The 22,065-nt window shown below is 55.1% G+C and overlaps 1 protein-coding gene across 1 annotated transcript; it reads left to right on the plus strand.

Annotated features, from left to right (window-relative positions):
- Positions 1–1,487: 1,487 nt before the first annotated feature.
- GGT5 (gamma-glutamyltransferase 5) lies at positions 1,488–21,248 on the plus strand. The gene is given in 16 exon segments (XM_087423610.1): positions 1,488–1,660; positions 13,005–13,135; positions 13,474–13,569; positions 14,117–14,312; positions 14,939–15,096; positions 15,661–15,807; positions 15,908–15,943; positions 16,002–16,066; positions 16,068–16,124; positions 16,127–16,148; positions 16,670–16,806; positions 17,185–17,375; positions 17,807–17,913; positions 18,077–18,195; positions 18,331–18,441; positions 20,827–21,248. Coding segments are annotated over 16 exon segments (1,893 nt in total). The 3' UTR covers positions 20,974–21,248.
- The last annotated feature ends 817 nt before the right edge of the window (positions 21,249–22,065 follow it).

The following is a 22,065-nucleotide window of genomic DNA, read 5'->3' on the forward strand; positions in this document are numbered from 1 at the left end:
CTCTGCTGTACCAGGAGGTGTAAAGAGACATGGGGAGGGTAATGCTCAACTGGGAAGGAAGTGGCAAGAGTGTCCGAGGCTGAGGGCACTGTGTGGGGTTCAGCCTGCGGACCCTGCACCCTGTGCCTGTGCTGAGTCTGGTGAAGGGGGTGCCTCAGTGGACCCCCACTCCCCCAGCTGCCTCCCAGTTGGGCATCCTGAGGCCTGAGCAGGGCAGGGCCCAGGACAGTCTCCCTAGGAGAGGAGGCACTGCCATAACAGGAGTAGCACAGATGGACACAGGGAAGCAGACACAGCCAGGGAGGGGCAGACGCGCAGACGGAAGGGCAGCCTCACTCCCCGGAGGCCCACAATGGCATTTCCAGGACAGCAGGCCTCAGGGGTGGATGGTCCGGTGGGCGCTGGGTGCCAAGGGCTGGACGCACGCCCTGTCTGCACTCCCCACACAAAGAGTCTTGTAGTCCCAGGCTTCTGGTGCTCTTGAGTCAGCCTGCCCCTTAAGCAGACTGGGAAGCCCCCAGGTCACCCTACTCCCCTGCCCTCAGGCCAGGCTGAGTCTGAGCTGGGAATTGAACCAAGGTTCTGAGTGACTCACCTTGAGTCCCCCCTACCTCTGTCTCTGACCTGTTTAGCTCCAGAGACCCCCAGTATCCTCTGGCTCTGGGGATGGTGAGACGAGCTGCTGCTGGGCCACGCCAAGAGGGCTGGGGTCAAGGCTCCATCCTGGTACCCTCGCCCCTCTGAGCCTGATCCGGGGAGGGGACCCGGCCGGCCTGAGCCCTGCTACCTTGGCTTTGCTGGGAACCCAGGAGTGGCCATGGGGACCCTGGGAGCCCTGCACCCCCACTCCCTTGGGGGCAGCAGGCGCCAAGTCCTCAAGCACGAGTGGATGGGGTAGCCCTGGGCACCTGTGGGACAGGTGGGCGGCTGGTAGGCAGGAGGGGCGTTTGCACCGTCAAGGCGTGCTGGGGGTGGGCCGTGGGAACGGCAGTGAGGGAGTTAAAGGCGAGCAGCCGCTTGCTCCTCTCTCCTCTCTGGAAGAGAAACTCCCCTTAAACGCCCTGCTGCCTGGCCGCCCGCCAGGGCCCAGAGTATGGGCTGAACACTGGAGGTTGAGGCGTGTGGCCAGCTTTGCCTCTGTAGAAGCACTCCAGGAGGGCCGCAGCCCCGCCGCCACCGCCGTCGGTCCGTACACCCACCGTCTGCCTGGCTGCCTGCTGTTCATCTGTGAACCTGCCTTCTGTCCATCCATCTGTAATCCCGTCCTGTCCAGTGTCTAACTGACCGTCCGTCTCTTATTATCCTCTCTCCAGCTATCTGGCTTGTCTGCCAATCCATTTGTCTGTCTGTCTCTGGCCCCCATCTATTTGTCCATTTGTCCAATCATCTGCAAGCCCATCTGCGCATCTTCTTGTCCATTCATCCACGAATCTGTCTGTGCATCTGTCTGCCCACCTGCATCCCCCCTCCGCCTGGGGCGCAGAGCCATGGCCCAGAGTCGTGGGACGATGGTTGGCATGGTCCTACTGGGGCTGGGGCTGGCCCTGGCCATCATTGTGCCTGCCGTGGTCCTTTCTCGCCACCACGCCCACTGTGGGCCCCAGGCCTTTGCCCACGCTGCGGTCGCCGCTGACTCCAAGGTCTGCTCGGACATTGGGCGGTGAGTAAGAGGTGGGTAGGAGCTGGGTGGCCCCTCGGCGGCGGGCCCCTCCCGGAGGCTCGGTGACCAGGGGCGAGAGCGTGGAGAAGGCACACGTGTGTGCATGCTGGCATGTGGGGGCCGCGTGGGTTTGGGTTTCAGCGCGAGAGCAGCCCCAAGGCCCCTGCACAGAGCAGGCAGCAGGCGTGCACGGGGACAGACGGGGGTTTGGGGTGACGACAGTGTGGGCAGAGTGGAGGTGATGTGTGAGTCTATCCGTAGCTCCAGGGCTCAGGCGGCCAGAGAGGGCACTGCGGCAATGTCACTGATCTGGCCCAGGCTGACGGGATGACCAATACTAGCCCCTTCAGAGAGGCCATGACAGTTTTCCAAGGCTGGGGTCTTCTCCCAGGGGCCTGGGCGAGGGGGTTCAGGGGCTCCGTATGTGAGTGCTGGCCTGCTGGGGTGCACTCAGTGCTGCCCAGGGCCAGTCTCCCACCCTGGCCCCGGACCTGGGAAACCCATTCCTGCCGGATCCACGGCCCCCACAGCCTCCCCTCCCTGGCTCGGGGTCTCGGGCCAGGCCAGCAGCAAGACGGAGTGACTCTTTGATGTTTGGCGGCCGGGGTGAGGGGGGCAGGGGAGAGGCGCCCCAGCTGGCGTTTCCCAACCCTCTTCCAGGAAGCCCAGCCCATGGGAGGCTTCCGCTGCCCACCAGGGCGGGACATGGCGGGACGCCCCTCCTGGCCCCTGCCCCCACTCCCCATGGGCCTGCAGAAGTCTGGGCAACCGTCCCCCTCCCTGCCAGCTGGGTCTGCTTCCCGGAATATCTGTTTCATGGGCCACTGTCAGGATCAGAAGTGTTTTGTAAACTGAAAGGGACAGTCCCAGAGCCAGGGGAGTGTGGCCAGGTCCCAGCCCAAGGCGCCACTGGGCAGATGGTGTTCTGTGCCCCCTTCGTCCTGGCTTCACCCCTCCTGCATGCTTTCTCCTTCTGTTTCATTCATTCACCTTTTCATTCATTCCTTGCTTCCTTCATCTGTCTGTCTGTCCTTCTGTCCCTGCCCTACCCGCTCCTGACCTGGTCCTCTGGGCTCTTCTCAGGCCTTTCTGTCCCCTCCCTCAGGGCTCCTTCTAGGATGACAGTGGCTGAGGATGGCAGCTCAGGGACAAGTGGGGGACAGGCTGCTTGGTCTCCCCAGGGGGCTCCCAGCAATGGAAGGGGAGTGGGCCCCACCATGCTCTGAAGAACATGCAGAGGTACTGTGCCCACCTGAACCCAGAGTTGCAAAGATGCAGACAGGGCCAGGGGCTTCTGGCCCCAGAGACCACTGACAGGAACGCGGCTGCCGGGAGTGGGGGGCTGCTGCCATGTATCTCTGAGAGGGAGTGTTGGCGCACTGTGTCTCCCTGAGTCTTTGTCTGGGGGTTCTCCATGGCATGCCCTGCTGCGCACATGAGAGTCCAGGTTGGTGTCTCTGCTCTGAGCTGTGTGCTCCCAGCAGCCCTCCCTTGATGAGGAGAGCGGATGTGGTTTCTCCTCAGTGTTTTGTGTGCTTGTCACACAGGACTCTCCACTTCCTCTTCTTTTTTAAGAAGCCAGGAGTGGGAGGGAACCTGGAGCTGGCCCCAGCAGATGTGGAACAGGAGGTCTGACCCCAGCTGGGCTGGGGGCCTGCTGGCCAAGATGCCTCCCGCGAGGGCCCTGGTCATGCTGCTGTGGGGTCTGATGGGGGCTGCCCGCCCACAGCCCACTCTTCCTCTTTCCTATCCCCAGCTTCCCCACTGCCTTCTCCTCTCACCAGCACAGCCTCCCAGACCCCCTCTCCTTCTACCCTATCAGCACCAGGTTTTCTCCTTTGGGACTGGGCCTTCTGCGGCAGCCAGAGCCCCTGGGGAGGGTTCTTAAAGTTTGTGTGAAGGAGGACCCAGAACCGCCTAGTGGACATACAGTAGACACACGGTGACAGTGAGGTCCCTTCCCCTCTAGATGGTCATCTTCCAGTGGGATGTCCCAGTGGGTTAGGCCTGTGTGCAGACTGGGTGTTCTGAGGCTCCGAGTAAGTGCTTGTCTTCTAGGGAAGCGCTTCAGGGTCAGTGGTGACTTTCAGGCTTTGTGACATCTGTCTGCTGTGGCCCAGAAATGCCTGCCCTCCCACAGGACCCTCAGTGGGAGGATTCATTGCTCCTCCCAGAATCCAGCCGAATTCATTGCTCCACTTGATTTATGAGGACACTAGGGCTGCACAGAAGGGACCTGCCTGATGTCACAGAGCGAGCAGGCCCAGCTGGGACCGTCATCCTCTGCTGCCCCTGCAGGGGTGGAAACTCTCCAGGGCTGCTGGAGGGGTGGGGTCTTCCCAGAGCCCCCACCCCCCTCCCTGGACCCCAATGCTTGTCCAGCCCCCAGGGTCGGCCTGTAAAGGCCAGAGCCTTACTGGTCACATGAGTAGTTGTAGAGGAGGCTGGTGGGCCCAGGGTGCTCACCCTCTGGGCATTGGGGTGTGGGCTGGCACTGGGCTTCAGAGGTGAGGATGGGGATGGGCCCCCGAGAGTTGGGTCTTGTCACTGCTCCAGACCCATCCAGGGGTCAATGAGTTGCACTGTCAGTGCAGAGGACAGCAGGGACTTTGGTCAAGTTCCTGCATTCTGTGAGCTTCAGTTTCCCTATCTGTGAAATGGGGCTCATGTTGGCACTTCCCTCATGGTAGGGCCATGGAGCTTGCCTGGCCTAAAAGGAGGTGCTCCCTAGATGGCAGCCGTACTGATCACTAACTGTTACAGGGGCTTGGACTGGACCTGAGTCAGCATCTCAGGACCTGGAGTTAGGTCCAGGGTCAGGGCAGGGGACGCTACTGTGGGGAAGGCTCATAGGGGATTAGGGTGCGGCCCCACCCTTTCCTCTCCTCCCAGCCCCTGTGACCCCAGTGGCTCTCTGTACTCCCAGCCAGCTCACCAGGAAATTGCTGCATTTCCTCCCCTCTGGGACTCAGGAGGAAATGGCCTGTGTGCCTGGGCACTGTGCACCTGCATGTGTGAGCACATGCCTGTGTGAGCAGCCACGTGTGTGTGCTCCCGCACGTGTGAGCATGCACTGCCGAGTGGGTGTGTGACAGCAGTGATGGTGACGGCAGCTTCACGGGCCCTTGGGGACAAGCATGTTGGAAATGTGTGGTTGCTCTGCACGGCGGCTCTCTGATGGCCAGAACTACCCCTGTTCACAGCTGAGGAGACTCAGGCTCAGGGAGGTTGAGTCATGAGCCTGGCGTCATGTGGCTGGTAAGTAGGAACTCCAGCCTGGGGGCCCGAGCCTGGGCCATCGTGCCTGTGGACATGGGTGTGTACATGGTACAAGTCAGTGGGCGTCGTGGATGCGCGAAGTTGTGTGCGTGCTTCTCTACCTGCAGTGCCCTTCATCAAATAGGAATGCGGCATTTACCATCTGCTAGCCATTGTCCTAGGGCACAGAGGTGTCCCAGATGGTCAAAGCCCTTGTCTTCGTGGTGGGAACACAGACAAGAAACACATCTATATCTAGGGCTGAGGGGTTGGAAGTGATCACTGGCCATCTGGATCTCCTTTTCTGTAAAGTTTCTGTTGCAATCTTTTGCCCATTTTCCTATCAGTTATACACCAAATGCATTTTCTGCATTATCAAGATACTCTAATACTTTTTCTCCCTTTTAAGAAATGCAATGAATGCTTTCTTGTTGTTATTTATTTATTTATTTATTGGTGAGCTAACCTCTGTGCCAATCTTCCTCTGTTCTGTATGTGGGACGCCACCACAGCATGGCTTGATGAGCAGCGTGTGGGTCTGAGACTGGGATCTGAACCCGCGAACCTCGGGCCGCAGATGCAGAGTGTGTGAACTTAACCACTACACCACCTGGCTGGCCCCCTGCAATGAATGTTAAACCACCTTTGCGTTCCTGGAATGAAGCCCACTTGTTCATGATTTAATATCGTTTTTATGCATCACTAGATTTGATTTGCTAATATTTTGTTTAGGATTCTTGTTTTTATGTTTCTTCCTTAAACGTTTGGAAGAATTTACTGGTTAGGCCTTCCAAGCCTGAGTTATTTGTCTGTATGTGAAGGTTTTAAAGAATGGATTTCATTTCTTTAATACATATAAGACTATCAAGTTTCTCTTTCTTCTTGTGTCAGTTTTAGTAAGTTCTTTCCAAGGAGTTTGTCCAGTTTATGCAAATTGTCACATTGATTGACGTACAGGTATTTATAACATCCTCTTATTATCTTTTTAATGTCTACAAGGTGTGTAATGAGTCTTCTTTTTCATTCCTGATATTGGTAATTAGTGTTTTTCTCTCTTTGTTGTTGATCAATCTTGACAAGGGTTTTATCAATTTTATTGTCTTTTCGCAGAATCAACTTTTTTTTTTTTTTTTTGTGAGGAAGATCAGTCCTGAGCTAACATCCATGCCAATCCTCCTCTTTTTGCTGAGGAAGACTGGCCCTGGGCTGACATCTGTGCCCATCTTCCTCCACTTTACATGGGATGCTGCCACAGCATGGCCTGGCAAGCGGTGCCTCGGTGCACGCCCGGGATCTGAACGCGGGCTGCCAGCCACGGAGTGCGCACATTTAACCACTATGCCACGGGGCCGGCCCCTGCAGAGTCAACTTTTTGCTTTTGATTTTCTTCGTTGTACATTTTTTTCCCTCTTTCATTAGTTTCTGCTTTTATCTTGATTCTTCTCTCCTACTTCCATTGAATTTAAGTTGCTTTTTTAAAAAAATTCATTTTGAGATACAACTTGGAAAACACAAATTATAGGGTGAATACATAGGTTATTGATCTTTAAACTCTCTTCAAGGGGCTGGCTCGGTGGCGCAAGCGGTTAAGTGCATGCACTCCGCTGCAGTGGCCCGGGGTTCACCGGTTTGGATCCCGCGTCTACACAGACGCACCACTTGGCAAGCCATGCTGTGGCAGCGTCCCATATAAAGTGGAGGAAGATGGGTACGGATGTTAGCCCAGGGCCAGTCTTCGTCAGCAAAAAAAGGGAAGGATTGGCGGATGTTAGGTCAGGGCTGATCTTCCTCACAAAAAAAATAAATAAATAAAGTCTCTTTTAATATATGCATTTGAAGCAGTAATTTTCTCTCGAAGTTTGGCTTAGCTGCATTCCACAAGTTTTTGTTGTTGGTGCTGTTTTCCACCCTAAATCTTTATATTTTTATTTTGAAAAAGTTTTAAACCCACAGAAAAATGGAGAGGATACCCATATATCCTTCACTTAGATTCACCAATTGTTAATATTTTACCTCATTTTCTTTCCTTCTCTCCATATAGATCTATCCACATTTTTGAAAAGTAAATTGCATTCGTCATAACACTTCATCCCTAAACGCTTAAGCATAGATCTACTAAGAATAAGATCATTCTCCTATATAACCTTAATACCATTATCACACTCAAGAATTTAACCTTGATACAATAATAGTATCTAATACCTAGTCCAATTCAAATTTTCCCAACTGACCCAATAATTGTCACATCTCTCTCTCTCGTCTATCATCTATCTATCTGTCTGTCTGTCTATCTATCTACCTATCATCTGTCATCTGTCTATCATCTATCTGTCTGTCTATCTGTCTATCATCTCTTTAGATCCAGTATCCAATCAGTGATTGTCATGTTTCTTTAGTCTTCTTTTTTTTTTTTTTGTGAGAAAGATCAGCCCTGAGCTAACATCCATGCTAATCCTCCTCGTTTTGCTGAGAAAGACCGGCTCTGAGCTAACATCTATTGCCAATCCTCCTCCTTTTTTTCTTGCCCAAAGCCCCAGTAGATAGTTGTATGTCATAGTTGCACATCCTTCTAGTTGCTGTATGTGGGACACGGCCTCAGCATGGCCGGAGAAGCAGTGCGTCGGTGTGCGCCCGGGATCTGAACCCAGGCCGCCAGTAGCGGAGTGCGCGCACTTAACCGCTAAGCCATGGGGCCGGCCCTCTTTAGTCTTCTTTAATCTGGAACAATCCCCAGCTTTTTAGAAAAAAATCAGTCGATCCTCTATGACATTAACATTTCTTTTTGCTGAGGAAGATGGGCTCTGAGCTAACATCTGTGCCCATCTTTCTCTATTCCATATGTGGGATGCCTGCCACAGCATGGCTTGATGAGTGGTGTGTATGTCCGTGCCCAAGATTCGACCCAGTGAACCCTGGACAGCCGAAGCGGAGCGGGTGAACTTAACCACTACACCACCAGGCCAGCCTCCAACATTAACATTTTTAAAGACATCAGTCCAGTTGTATCACAGCCTTTCTTCACAGTCTTGTTTGTCTGCTTCTTTCTTTATGATCAGATTCAGGTTAAACATAACATAAGATAGACAGTGTTTTGTCCTTCCAGTTGTAACTCATAAGAGGGATCAAAATGTCAAGCTCTCCCGTCATTGATGACACTATGTGGGTCACTTCCTAAAGGTGGTGTCCCCCAGATCTCTCCACTGTAAGAGGTACCATTTTCCCTATTAAATTAGTAACATGTGGTTTGATACTTTGAGACCATGTGAACATCTTTTTCTCAGACAACATTTTACCCTATGTTTTAGCATCTATTTTGATCCTTGTCTGAATAAATAAATTTGTATTTACAAAAAGGTGATTTCTAAACCTGTCATTTCTTCAACATTCATTAGCTGGTATCTTCTGTAAAGAAGATCCCCCTACACCCCAACCCTGATATTCTTGTGGATCACTATTGACTCATGGATTATTTTAATTCATTATATTACAATCCATCACTGTTATTCTTTTGGATGCTCAAATCGTCACAAATTTGACCAAGTGAGAACCCGTTTAAGCCAATAACTGTTCTTTTTCAGGTCTCCATTAGTCTTGGAGAATTTTCTTGTCTTCTAGCACTAGATGTTCCAGGATCTACTTGTACATTCCCTCAACCAGACCTGGAATCAGGAATTAATAGAGAACGGTATTTTAGAAACCAAGATCTGGATGCTAGGAGTGCTCATCACTACTGGGATGCCATTGCTTCTAGGTTGTGTCAGTGCATGCAGCCAGAACAAACTATATTTTTAAAATATCGTGAGTCCTTACTGATCCCTCCAGTTCAAGTCCACCATGACAGGGTCTTCTCCACCTTTCTCCATCCCTTACTTGTATGTCTCTTCTGAGATGGTGAGAGAAGTTCCCAACAATGTCAATATGTTTACTTCTTGCTCTATCCCCAAATACTCACAAAATAGTTTCAGAATTACTTCAACAATACCACTACGAACAATAAATCTACTAAGTGAAATTCAAGGTGTCTTTGCCAGTTTGTTTTCCTTAGGATATATCCCACAAAAGATATACAGTAAGTAAATTAAATTATTTTTTCTGTATGGTTATGTTAGCCATTCAATATACCATTAGCTTAATTTATTTTCATTTTGTACTTAATTTTAGGTTTTCTTTTTCATCCTTTTTTTTTTTTTTTTGTGCTTGAGGAAGATTATCCATGAGCTAGCATCTGTGCCAATCTTCCTCTGTTTTGTTTGTGGGTCACGGCCACAGCATGGCTGATGAGTGATGTAGGTCCGCACCTGGGATCTGAACCTGTGAACCCAGGCTGCTGAAGCAGAGCACGTGAACTTAACTGCTACGCCACTGGGCTGGCCCCTCAACCCCACAACTTTTGACCTATGGTATTTTCATTACACTTGGTTCAAAATATTTTCTAATATTTTGTAATGTCTTCTTTGTTTCATGGGTTATTTAGTAGTATTTTTCTTGATCTGCAAACACCTGGGGATTTTCTAATTAATTTATATGATATCAGTTCTTGGAAACTACTTTAAGGTCCAGCAAATGATTAATTTTTATAAATATTCTGTGTGTTCTGGAAAAGAATGTGTATTCAACTGCGTGATTGTTGAGCATAGTGTTCTATGTATGTCAGTTCAGTCAACTTATTATAAAGGTGTCATTCAGATCTTCTGCAGCCTCGCTGATTTTTCCTGCTATTCTGTTAGTTACTGAGAGGAGTGTTCAAGTCACCCCCTATGTATATTTGTCTATTTCTTCTTTTCTTCCTGCCAATTTTTGCTTTATATATTTTAAAACTAAGTGCATACACATTCTGATTTTTTATCTTCCTGTTGAATTGAGCTTTTTGTCATAATAATGTGTCCCTCATTATCTCTAATGATAGTTTTCTTCTTAAAGTCTACCTTGTCTGAAATGAATATAGTTGTACAAGCCTGGTTAGTATCTGCACGATATATATTTTTTTGTCATTTTGTCTCCGTGTCTCTTACTCTATTTTCTATATATTCTGTCCTTTCTTTCAGTAATTAAATTTGGATATTTTGTAATTTTTTTCCTCTGTGTCTAATCTGTTGTTAACCTACTGTTAGCATTGAGCTCTTAATTCCATGTTTTGTGGTTGCCAGTTCTCTGGTGAAATTCTTTTTTTTTTTTTTGTGAGGAAGATCGGCCCTGAGCTAACATCTGTGCCAATCCTCCTCTTTTTGCTAAGGAAGACTGGCCCTGAGCTAACATCTATTGCCAATCCTCCTCCTTTTTTTCCCCCCAAAGCCCCAGTAGATAGTTGTACATCATAGTTGCACATTCCTCTAGTTGCTGTATGTGGGACACGGCCTCAGCATGGCCGGACAAGCGGTGCATTGGTGCGTGCCCGGGATCCAAACCCGGGCCGCCAGTAGCGGAGCGCGTGCACTTAACTGCTAAACCACGGGGCCGGCCCCATGGTGAAGTTCTTAATCTTGTCTTCTATATCCTTGAAAGTAGTTATTTAAATTCTGTGGTGTGACAGTTTCATAGTCTGGAGAGCCTACGGGTCGTTTTCTTCGTCACTGTCTATGCTTTCTCTTGGACTGTGTTTGTACTGTCTCAATTCCTTGTTTTCTTGGTTATTTTTAATTTAGCACTGGAAAGTGTGTATAAAAATTGTTAAAAATAAGTTTTAGAAATAATTTGAGGGGCTGGCCCAGTGGCGCAGTGGTTAAGTGCACATGCTCGGCTGCGGCAGCCCGGGGTTCGCAGGTTCGGATCCCGGGCGCGCACGGACACATCGCTTGTTAAGCCGTGCTGTGGCGGCGTCCCATATAAAGTAGAGGAAGATGGCCACGGTTGTTAGCTCGGGGCCCATCTTCCTCAAGGAAAAAAAGGAGAGGATTGGCATCAGATGTTAGCTCAGGGCTGGTCCTCCTCACAAAAAAAGAAATAATTTGAGGCCTAGGATACCAACATTCTGGGATCACCTTAATCCAGTTTAAGCAACTGAGATGATTTGAAGCTGGGCCACCGTGCTTGTAGGGGCTGGTCTCTTTCTAGTTCCCTGTCACTCCTAGAGTAAGGACCTGTCTCTGAGCGTGGTTCGCCAGCACTTGCAGCCCCCAGGCACACGAGGTGTCAAAAGCACTGTGTGGCCTCAGCCACCTCTTCCAGGACTGGCAGTCGTCTTGAGGGAAAGAAGCTCCCAAGGCCAGGCTCACTTCTCTGTCTAGGCCTGTATTTTTTCCCTGCCTCTGATGCCTGTCAGCAGAGGTTTTTTGCTTATCTGGCTTTGCTGGTTGGCTGTGGGAAGTTTGGTCTGAATTATTTCTTCTCCCATTACCGGAATGTGTGATTTACACTTTACAGATTATTTTGTTAGAATATAAGAGAGCAAGGCAGATGCAGGGGACCAGGTAGGAGCTCCCTGCAGTCACCCAGTGAAAGAGGCTACTGGCTTGGACCTGGGTGCTGGTGGTGGAGGTGATGAGGAAGGATCAGAATCTGGGTAAATTTTGAAGCTGTAAGTAACTGGCAGGATTTGCTGGTGGATTGGATACGGGGATAAAAGAAAGAGACCAATCAAGGATGACACCAAGGTGTATGGCCTGAGCAAAGGGGTGAAAGGTTGTGTCCTTTTCTAGGACAGTGAAGACTAGGAGAGGAGCCATTTTAGGGGCAGAGGTGGGAGGGCAGTTTAGGTCATGTTAAGAGTGAAATGTCTCTTAGATACCCAGGGGCGGTAGCTTGTGGATGGCTGAGTATAAGTGTCTGGAGTTTAGGGGAGATGACTGGGCTGAAGATAAAATTTGGGGGTCATCAGCATAGAGGTTACACTTTCAGCCCTGAGCCTGGATCAGCTCATCCAGAAGATACAGATGCACGAGGACCAAAGACTGAGGCCAACGCCTCCAACATCATGAGGTCAGGGTCGTGGGAAGAAAACCAGAGCGTGGGGGTGCGGTTTCCTGGGAGCTGAGTGTGGAAGGCACTTCCATGAGGAGGGAGAAATGGGTCAGGAGAGATGAGGCCTTTGTTTTTCATAGAAGTTAAAAAAAGAAATTTTTTTCCAATTTGTCTCTTGACCTTGTTTATAGTGTTTTATTCTTATTAAAATGTGTGTTTCTCTCTGCCTGAGGGTAGCAGCCTTAGTTCTTGCATGCTTCTGGCTTCGTGCCCTCTTTCTCATTCCAAGATTACGTGTGTCTGTGTGGGCCCAGAGCAGGCACACGGAGCTCGAGGCGGGGTGTGAGTCCAGGCTGGATGGTCAGGCCAAGGTGCCCGAGCTGAGAGAGGGTGCTGGGGGCAGAAGGGGACTCAAGGGGACCCGCTCCCTCTTTGGGCCTTGGTTTCCCCATCTGTAACTGGGGTTTAAATGCTGGCTTCCTTGAGGTGCTGGAGAGGATTGCTGGGTGTGAGGGAAGAGGCAGCCCCTGGTAAGCTGTGCAGGGCTGTGCCCCAGGGATGGGGTCATTTCCATGACGTAGGCCCGTCTGGCCAGCACCTCAGAACTGAAGGGCCCAGGCCTCACTGCCCACGGGCAGATGGGGAGATGAGGCCGGACAGCATTCTCATAAACACTGGGGCCCCGGGAGGAGCTTTGGGGCCCATCAGCCCAATCTCCAGCCCTGGTGGCAGAGCAGGATCCTGGAGTCGCTTGAAAAAGTCTGGTCTTGAAGGGGTTGGGGCCAGTGAGATAAGGAGTGGAGGCTGCCCGGGGTGGGCTCCTGAGACTGCTGGGAGGGACCGAGGGGTTGGCCCAAGCATGGTTCTGCCTGTTGCAAACGAGCCAGTGCTGCTGGGAGGACCTAGGGAATAATGGCAGCAGAAGCACTTTACAAACTGAGAAGTGCCTTATATTTGGCAAGGAGCAGTGTAAATGGCATCACAATTTGCAATCTGTAGAGTGTGTGGACCTGTGAGCGGTTGGACTTGAGAGGGCAGCCCGGTGTGGTCCGTGACCTAATCTGGTGTTTGGTGGCAGCAGATGGGCCATCCACCTGTCACCATTCCCTGGTGAATGGCAGCCGAGCAAGCCCAGGTGGGGAGGCTGGTGCACGGGACCAGGCCGTTTATTCTGTGCTGTGTCCCGTAGAGCCATCCTCCAGCAGCATGGCTCAGCCGTGGATGCCACCATCGCGGCTCTGGTCTGCACAGGCGTCGTCAACCCGCAGAGCATGGGCCTGGGCGGAGGGGTCATCTTCACCATCTACAGTGCGACCACAGGTGAGCCTATATGGGACCCCCATGGGGAGGATGGGCTTGTCCACAAGCACTAACGGTGAGGGACTTGTAAACATCCTGAGTGTACCGCCAAGCCGTCCCGTGCGCTCATGCCCCTTCCTGGGGCCCCTTGGTGCCCCTCCAGCGCCTCACCTGTGCAAAGCCTTAGTGGCCAGTCCTATCCCAAGTGTTAGCCCAGAGGCCAGTTCATGGTACAGAGAGGGCAACTGAGGCCTAGAGCAGGGCCAGGGCCATCTGAGAGGGACCATGGTGTGGGTGGGGTGAGGCCTGGCAGCCATGGGAGTGCCCCTGACCACTTGCATGCCCTGTCCCGACTCCAGGGAAGGTGGAGGTCATCAATGCCCGGGAGACAGTGCCCGCCAGCTACGACCTGCATCTGCTGGACCAGTGTGAGCGGACCCAGCCCCTGGCCACAGGTGAGTCCCTGGAAGAGGCCACCTGCCCCCACTCCACCAGGCCACTGGGGCTGACCAGAATAGCCCCCTGAAGGGGCAGCATGCCTCATGGACAGGTTGTGACACCCTGGCACTGGAGAGCAGCAGCTAGGAGCTGGAGAGCCCCCACGGAGGTCCTGACCCACTGGGGTTGGGGGAGTTTTCCAGGGAGAGGGCCTCTCTGAGTAGGGAGGGGTGAACCAAGCAGAAGGATGGCCTGGGCAAAGGCCCAGAGGGTTCAGGAAGGTGGGTTGGTGGGATGGGAGTGGGGCGTCCCAGGGCCAGTTTGTGCTGGGCCCTGGGGGCCTGGCCATGGACTTTGTATGGAGGGCAGTGGGGAGCCAAGGGGGCTTTGAGCAGGGAGGGACGTGGTCAGGTGTGGGCTCCAGAAAGTTCACTCTGGCTGCCATGACTGGGGGGATAAGTGTAGGGTGATGGAGAACCCCTGAGGCAGGCCTGGGAACCACGGGGCCGAGGGCAGGGTGGGGGCGGTGTGGGTGCCGGGGCATGACACAACTGTGCTATGCAGGGGCCCAGTGGATCGGAGTGCCCGGGGAGCTCCGCGGCTATGCTGAGGCCCACCGCCGCCACGGCCGCCTGCCCTGGGCGCAGTTGTTCCTGCCCACCATTGCGCTGCTCCGAAGGGGCTACCGCATGCCCCCCATCCTCAGTCAGTTCCTGAACCACAGCTTGCTGCGGCCTTCCTTGCATGCCTCGTCCCTGAGGTGAACAACCCTGGGGGATCCCGGAGCCCCTCCTCAGCTCCTGGGCTCAGGCCACGGCCTGTTTGAGCCCGGCCCCCATCCTGGCTCCGCCTCAACCCCTCCTCGCACTGAAGAGTTGACCCAATGTGGGTGCTGGGGGCCTTGGAGGGCTAGTACTTTGTTGTCTCAGTTCGCAGACCTTTGGGCTCCACATGGCAGAGCCTAATCCGAGGGGCTCAGGCCAGAGGGAGTTTATGCCCAGTGATGGGACTCCCAGGGTGTGGATTTGGGCTCTGCACTGTTCTCTGGCCCTGCCCGCCTTCTCATTCTCTCTGGGTTGGAAGGAGGACTTTGGCTGCCCCCCTTGCCCACTCTGCCAGCCCACTGACCAGGTCCTCCCAGGAGCATAGGGAGGACAGGCCCTGGGTGGAGCATGCCCTGCCTGGGCCAGGGTGATGAGTGAGGTGAGAGGCGTCAGCGCCACCCAGTCCTAGAGAATTGGTTCCCCTGATGTCCACCTCAGCCCCTCAGGACCCCAGACCAGGACTGCCTCCCTGTAGGGTCCCAAGGACCCCACAAGAGCCCCTACAGGAGTGTGGCTGCCCTCTGGGAACTGGCCCCACACTGAGGCTGCCCCCAACTCCCAGGCAGCTCTTCTTCAACGGGACAGAACCGCTGAGGCCTCAGGACTCATTCCCATGGCCTGTGCTGGCTGCCACCCTGGAGACCGTGGCCACGGAGGGTGCAGAGGCCTTCTACACAGGGAGCCTGGGCCAGACGCTGCTGGAGGACATTGCCAAGGAAGGTCAGCAGCACTGAGGTCCCAAAGCCCCCGGCCCTGCCAGAGAAAGGCCCAGCTTCTGGGTGCTGGGATTGAGGACAGGCCCTTCCCGAGGCCCCGGGGGAGTGCTGGCTGCTCCCAGGGCTTGGAGAGCCCGTGCACCCAGTCCTGCCCACTGCTGGCCTCAGGGACCCTGCAGTCAAGGACCTCGAGGAGCAGAGCCCCAGCCAGTAAATGGAGTTAGCGGTGGCCATGGTGGCCATGGGCCATGGGCCATGGGCCATGGTGGGCCACAGTGGGCCCCTGGGCCTAGAGCTGGCCACCCTCACAGTCTCTCAGAGGCCAGCTTGCCTCTCCCACCCCGCTTCTCCCCCTCCCAACCTGCCCGCCTCTGGCCTCTGCCCACCCATCCTCCACTGGGCTCTAGGGCCCAGCCCTGAGGCCACTGCCCACGGACCCACCATCACCCCTTCAGGTCTAGAAGGCGAGGGACGAGGGGATCCCCACTGTGTGACCTGGGGTTGGTGGCTGTCACTCTCCACCTCAGTTTCCCCATCTGTATGTGGAGCCCTCTCTATTTCACCCCAGGCAGCCGGCTGACCCCGCAGGACCTGGCATCGTTCCAGCCAGAGGTGGTGGACGCCCTGGCACTGCCCCTGGGAGACTACACCCTGTACTCACCGCCACCGCCTGCAGGGGGCGCCATTCTCAGCTTCATCCTCAACGTGCTCAAAGGTGAAGCCCCCAGGCCTCCCGCCCAGAGCCCTGCCTCGCTGGGAACCTCGACTCCAAGCCCAGCCATGGCTTTGGGCAGCCATTGCCTTTTCCAGCTCAGCCCCCTCCTCAGACGAACGACGCCGATGACAGGGCTGTGGAAACGGGTCAAGATGGTGTGTTTTAGAGCCGGCCTCTGGCGAGGCCCATTCTAGGGGCTTTGCTGAAGGGTCTGAGTCCTTCCTGCAAGCTGACCCAGTCTCAGGCACAGGAGCAGGTGGGCTCTGCAGGCGGTGAGCTGCCCGTCCAGTGTGTGCACCCGGGGCTGAGGCCCAGCCCCGTCTCTGGCAGCCTGCAGGGTGGTGAGGGGGTCCCAGCAGTGTCCAGGGCTGGGGCTGCCCAAGGCTGACTGTTCCCTGTGGCTGCCGTACAAATTACCACAAATTTGGTAGCTTAAAACAACAAAAATCTACTCTCTCATGGTTCTGGAAGCCAGAAGTCCAGAATCGAGGTGTCAGCTGGGCCACGTTCCCTCTGGGGCTCTGGGAGAAAATCTGTTCTTTGCCTCTTCCAGCTTCTGGGGGCTGCCGGAATTCCTAGGCTTGTGACCACATCGCCAGTCTCTGCCTCCGGGGTCCCATGGCGTCCTCCTCTTCTCTATGTGTCTGTCTTATAAGGACACATGTGATTACATTTAGAGCCCACCCGGATAATCCAGGATAGTCTGCTCCCCTCAAGATCCTTAAGTTAATCACACATTTTGCCATATAAGGTAGTATTCACAGGTTCTGGGGATTAGGACGTGGACAAATTTTTTTTGAGGGGGGCCATTATTCAACCCGCTACACAGGGTGACCGCCACCTGTGCTTACCCCCTCCCCAGGGTTCAACTTCTCCGCGGAGTCAGTGGCGAGGCCCGAGGGGAGCGTGAACTTGTACCATCACCTCGTAGAGACCCTCAAGTTTGCTGGGGGGCAGAGGTGGCGGCTGTGGGACCCTCGAAGCCACCCAGAGATCCAGGTGAAGTAGCCTGGGCTGGTGGAGAGCCCCCTTCTCTGTCCCAGGGCTCAGCACGAAGGGAGGGTCAGGCCAGCAGGTGCTCTGTCAGTGGACCCTGAGAGCCTGGTGTTGGAGGATGTATACGCGGTTGGTTCTAGAACAGGACAGCCTGCCAGTGGCCCAGGGAAGGGAGGGTGCAGCAGGTCTGGGGACTGGAAGGGGCTCTGGAGTGGCAGGTACTGGGGGGCAGTGGTGGCCTGGCATCTCAGAGGACCTGGAGGGTGGGCAGGGTCTGGGCTGGAGGGAGGACAGACTGGACAGGGTCTGCCAAGGGGGTCCTTTGCTCTCTGGGCCCCACTTTGCCCCTCACTGACCCTGCCCCCTGCCCACCCACCCCAGAATGCCTCCCAGGTCCTGCTGGGGGAGGCCCTGGCCAAGCACATCCGCCAGCAGATCGACAGCCGGGGTGACCACCAGCTCAGCCACTACAGCCTGGCTGGGGCCTGGGGCCACAGGATGGGCACGGCCCACGTGTCTGTGCTGGGAGAGGATGGCAGTGCTGTGGCCGCCACCAGCACCATCAACACGCCGTGCGTGAGGCCCAGGGGCAGGCGGGCAGATCCCACTCCTTTGCTCCCTAGACCTGAATTTTCCCTGTCCCCAGCCTGGTCTGCTGGCCCCCAGCCTCCCCTGCTTGTCTCCATGGGGCGGAACCTTGAGTTTGCCTATTTCTTCTGTCAAAAGAGGTCCTACACCCCTGACACCTCTGACTGAAAAGGCTGCATGGGGTGGCCCTGAGCCAGGACCTGCCTGGGGATGGGCCTTACCCAGAAAAACGCCCTGATGGGGGGCACGGGTGGATATTTGGGGGTGTTGCCAATGAGAAAATAGCGGCTCCAGCATGCTGGAGGGTAGCCGCTAAAACAGGGGGCTCCTGGAAGGCTGGTGAGCCAGCATCCATACTCGAGGTGGGAGGCGGGAGCATGCGGCCCAAGCCCAGGCTCCGCCTCCCCATCTGCAGCTTTGGAGCGATGGTGTACTCACCGCGCACAGGAATTCTCCTCAACAATGAACTCCTGGACCTTTGCTGGAGGCGCCAGCCAGGCTCCAGTGTCATCCCCAAACCTGGTGAGCGTGGGGGCCCCCATTGGCAAAAGGAGGGAAGCCGGGCAGGGTGGGTGCTACCACCCACCTCACCCAGCCGGAGTGAATGGAGACAGAGATAGAGGGGCGGTCCTGGAGGGCGCTGGCCTGGAAGCGAGGCTGTGGGTGACACCTGTCTGGTCTCCAGTTGCAGGTGAGCGGCCCCCATCATCCATGGTACCCTCCGTCTTGGTCAACGCAGCCCAGGGGTCAAAGCTGGTGATTGGCGGGGCTGGGGGGGAGCTCATCATCTCTGCTGTGGCCCAGGTGAGTCTGGGGGCTCCTGGCTGGAATGTCGCCTCTCTGGGAGACCGTGTTGTTCTGCTCTCCCCGGGGTCAAGGAGGGATTGGTGTGGTGGGGCTGGTGTCCCCTCCCTCCCTGCGGCCTCCTGCTCTCCCCAGGCCATCATGAACAAGCTGTGGCTTGGCTTTGACCTGAAAGCAGCCATTGCAGCCCCAATCCTGCATGTCGACAGCAAGGGCCAGGTGGACTACGAGCCCAATTTCAGCCAGGTGAGGCAGCGGTCCACGCCACCACTAGGCTGGACGCTTTAGTGCATGCTGCTCAAAGCCACCTCCCAGGGAGGGTCTCAGCTGCTGATGTCTCAGGCCAGGCACGTTCCAGCTTTGGGGGCCATGGGAAGTTGCAAAGCTGAGTGGGAGAGGCACCAGGCCAGTCTCGTGGACTCCGAGGCAGAGAACAGGGTGCGGTCCGCGCTTCTCCTGGGCCGGGCACCTCTGCACCTGGTCCCTGCTTAGTCTGTGCTGTTCTCTCCAGAAGCTGGTTTTCCTGGCTGTGGCCTCCCAGGCTCTCCCTTGTGGTGGTATGTTTCCTTGTGTGATTTGCAGCTTTTATTTGTGAGTTTATTTGTAAAGAGTTTATTATTCCTGTGAGAGTCAGCAGAGGGATTTCCTTCTGGGGGATTGGGGGTTCTTACAAACGTTTCTTCACTCCCCCACACAAGCACGTCGGGGGAGCTGAATTCTCCTGTTGGATGCCCTGCCCCAGCAGATGGTCAGGCTCCTCGGAGCTCTCTGGGCTGGCAGATGCCCTTCCCTAGGACCTACTTTAAAAGACTGGCAGCTTTTCAAGGCTCCAGGCTTCATGCCTGGGGTCAGTCCAACTTGGTGTTCAGAGTCCTCAAAGCTGCCTTTTCTGTAATGAGCCTCTCTGGTCTCAGGGCTGCCTTCCATGGCCCTTAGAACTCTGAGGGCCGTAGAATGAGGGGCTTTGAGTCCGAGGGGGTGTGTAGTCTCTGAGAACCTCAGTCTTTGGGCCGGGAGACTAAAAACCTCAGCCTGTCAGCTCAGACTCCAGAGCCCGAGGCCCTCCCTCCCTGTGTAGGGTCCTCCCTGTGGAGGAGGATGTTGAGTGCTCCCTCAGGGCTCATCCTCTTCAGCCCTTCCCCTTGACCTTGGCTGAAGGTCCTTACTCTGTAAACATCATTCTCCAAGGACCTTAGATTCTGAGAATTCAGAGATGACAGCCGGGAATCCAGCGACCCACGAGCCCAAGATCCTCAGCTCCCTTGGAGAGTTAGAGTGTTGGCCATGCAGGTCTAGGGCCTTCCATGAGAAAATCCTAGATTCTGGGTGGAGCCTTTGAGTCTCCAAGGGCCTTCACACCCAAGGGCCGGGAGGGTCTTCATTCCTCAGGGCCTTGGAGTTTGGCCACTAGACCCTAAAGAACAGAGTCTCCAAGGACTAAGGTCCCTGCTGTTGCCTCGGCCATGAGGACTTCGGCTTTCAAATCTAAGGACATTGGCCAATTAGTACGTCAGGCAGAGAAACTTATAACTCAAAGGCATAGCACTCCAGAGACCTCACCGCACCAGCAGCTCAGGTCACACGGCTTCACTGGGTGACCTCAGGTTGGAGGTCCTTGTCCTGAGGATGGCAGAACACTAGGGCCTTTGTTCTTAGAGGTCTCTGGAATCTAGAGCCCTGGTGGGGTAAGGTCCTTGACTGTTGGTCCAAAATGGTAACTGGAAACATGGGGTCCAAGTAGCACAGGTCCCTACACTCCACGATTTGTGCCCCTTTACAGACTGGCCGGTGTGTGATGGCCATAACCCTGAGGCAGGGTATCCAGCGTCTTAGAAACCAACACCTGGGCCCCTGATGTCCTAAATCCCACAGACTCAGCGTCTCAGACCTGAGCCTTTAGGGCCCTGTGCTCGGAGCGCCTCCCCTGCGGGGACCACTGGTGCCTTTGGCCTGGGGGTCAACATCCTTGGACTTTTGGGTCCTTGGGTATTCAGAGCAAACGGTGTCTAAAGCTTTGGGTCCCTCTTCCAGCTGATTCCTCAACAACGGGGCTCTAATCTTGTGGGGCCTTGGGCCGTGAGGAGTTTGACTACCGTGTTCCTGGGGTCTGGGATCTCTGGTCTTCTTATGTGGGTGTTGAGATGGAAGGTCCTGTGCAGCCTGACAGTACTGGCACCTTCTTCTCCTCCATGTCCAGGGGCCCCTGAGCAGCCCACACCCCAAGGCGGGGACTAAGACCTTGAATTGGGCAGTTCTTATTTTGGAGGACCCAGGACTCCAAAGGCTCCAGCCTCTGCCTTCTAGAAGGCTTAGTTGTCAAGGTCCTCAAAATTAGAGGCCTCTCAGCCCAAGTCCCCAGCAGCCACCTTCTCCACCGAAAGCCCCAGATTTCTCAGGCATTGCAACGGGGGCCCCTGGTGTCCTTGGATCCGGGACAGAAATGAACTTGCATCTCAAGCTCCTTCTAGCATGAGTATTGTCCTCCTGCCATGTGCTCTGGAGCCAGGCTTCTCCTCTAGGGCCTTTTGAGTGGGAGGCTGTAGGGTTCTTAGATCCCTGCCTGGGCTCTGTCCCCTCTGGAGGCAGATCTAAGCTGCCCTCACCTGTGCACCGGCCTTCTCTCCTCTCCAGGAAGTGCAGAAGGGGCTCCAGGACCGAGGCCAGAGCCAGAGCAAGAACCTCCTTTTCCTGAACGTGGTCCAGGCCGTGTCCCAGGACGGGGCCTGTGTGGACGCCGCATCAGACCTAAGGAAGGGTGGGGAGGCCTCGGGCTACTGAGGAGGCTGCTCCCGAAAGCCGGGATCTAGCCTACCATCAGTGTGTGCCCAGGCTGGCCTTGGCCGTGGGACTGAGAGCTCCAGCAGGATCTGGACCCCTTGGCTAGGGGGTCGGCCTGGGGCTGCGAGAGGTGGGGGCAGCCTGGCAGATGGACGACTGTGGGAGCTGAGCCCTCCCTCAGAGCCTCTTGTGTCCTGCCCTGGCCCCTCTAGCCTTCCCAGGCCTCTTGCCCAGGACTGTGGCCCACCCCCATCTGTATTTTCTCCAGCCCAAGATTAAAGAGGAGGCTGGACTGTGGCCTGATTTGGGGTCGAAGTGGGGGAGGGGACCCTCAGAAAGCACGCACACTGAGCTCCTACAGTCTTCCGCAACACACCACCATGGAGGTGGGGAAACTGAAGCCCGGAGACGGGCCGGGACTCGCCCAGGCTGCTGCTCGCCCAGGCTCGACCACAGGAGCAAGCACCCACCACTTGCTGGGGCTCCACAGCGTGGCTGCCCGAGGCCTGCCTGCTGGTGGGAAGGCAGAGGTGTGGCCTGGGGGCACCAGCCTCTGCCTCTTGCTGAGACCTTCTGGATCTTGTCCTCCGTGCCAGGGAAAGGTGGAACGAAGCAAGACCTGAGAGCCCACCCAGCCCCCAGCCCCAACAGCTCATGTTCTCACCCTTGGCACTGTTGACATTTTGGGTGAAACATTCTTCTGGGGGGGCTGTCCCCACATTGTAGGATGTTGAGCAGCCTCCCTGGCCTCTACCTGCTAGATGTAGCAGCAACCCCCCCACAGCCAGTTGTGACAGTGCCAAATCACCCCTGTGAACCGTGGCTCTGGACCCAGGAGCCCCCAGCTGCTGTGAAGGGCTCTGTGCTGCTGGCTGGGCCACCCTCACTGGGGGCACCTTGCTGGACTGACCTGGGGGTCCTGCTCCACAACAGTTCCTGGGAGCATTGAGTGTTTCCATTTCACCCCAAATGTCGCACAGGGGCATACCGAGGCTCCACCTCTGAGCCATCACCCCCAACTCTGCCCTGGAGTTCCACCAGGCAGGATAGGGCGGGTGTTACTTCCCTGTGGCTGCCGAGACAAAATACCAC

Source organism: Ceratotherium simum, chromosome 35 (assembly GCF_057802395.1).
Source record: "Ceratotherium simum simum isolate JZ-2026a chromosome 35, ASM5780239v1, whole genome shotgun sequence".
NCBI lineage: Eukaryota > Metazoa > Chordata > Mammalia > Perissodactyla > Rhinocerotidae > Ceratotherium > Ceratotherium simum.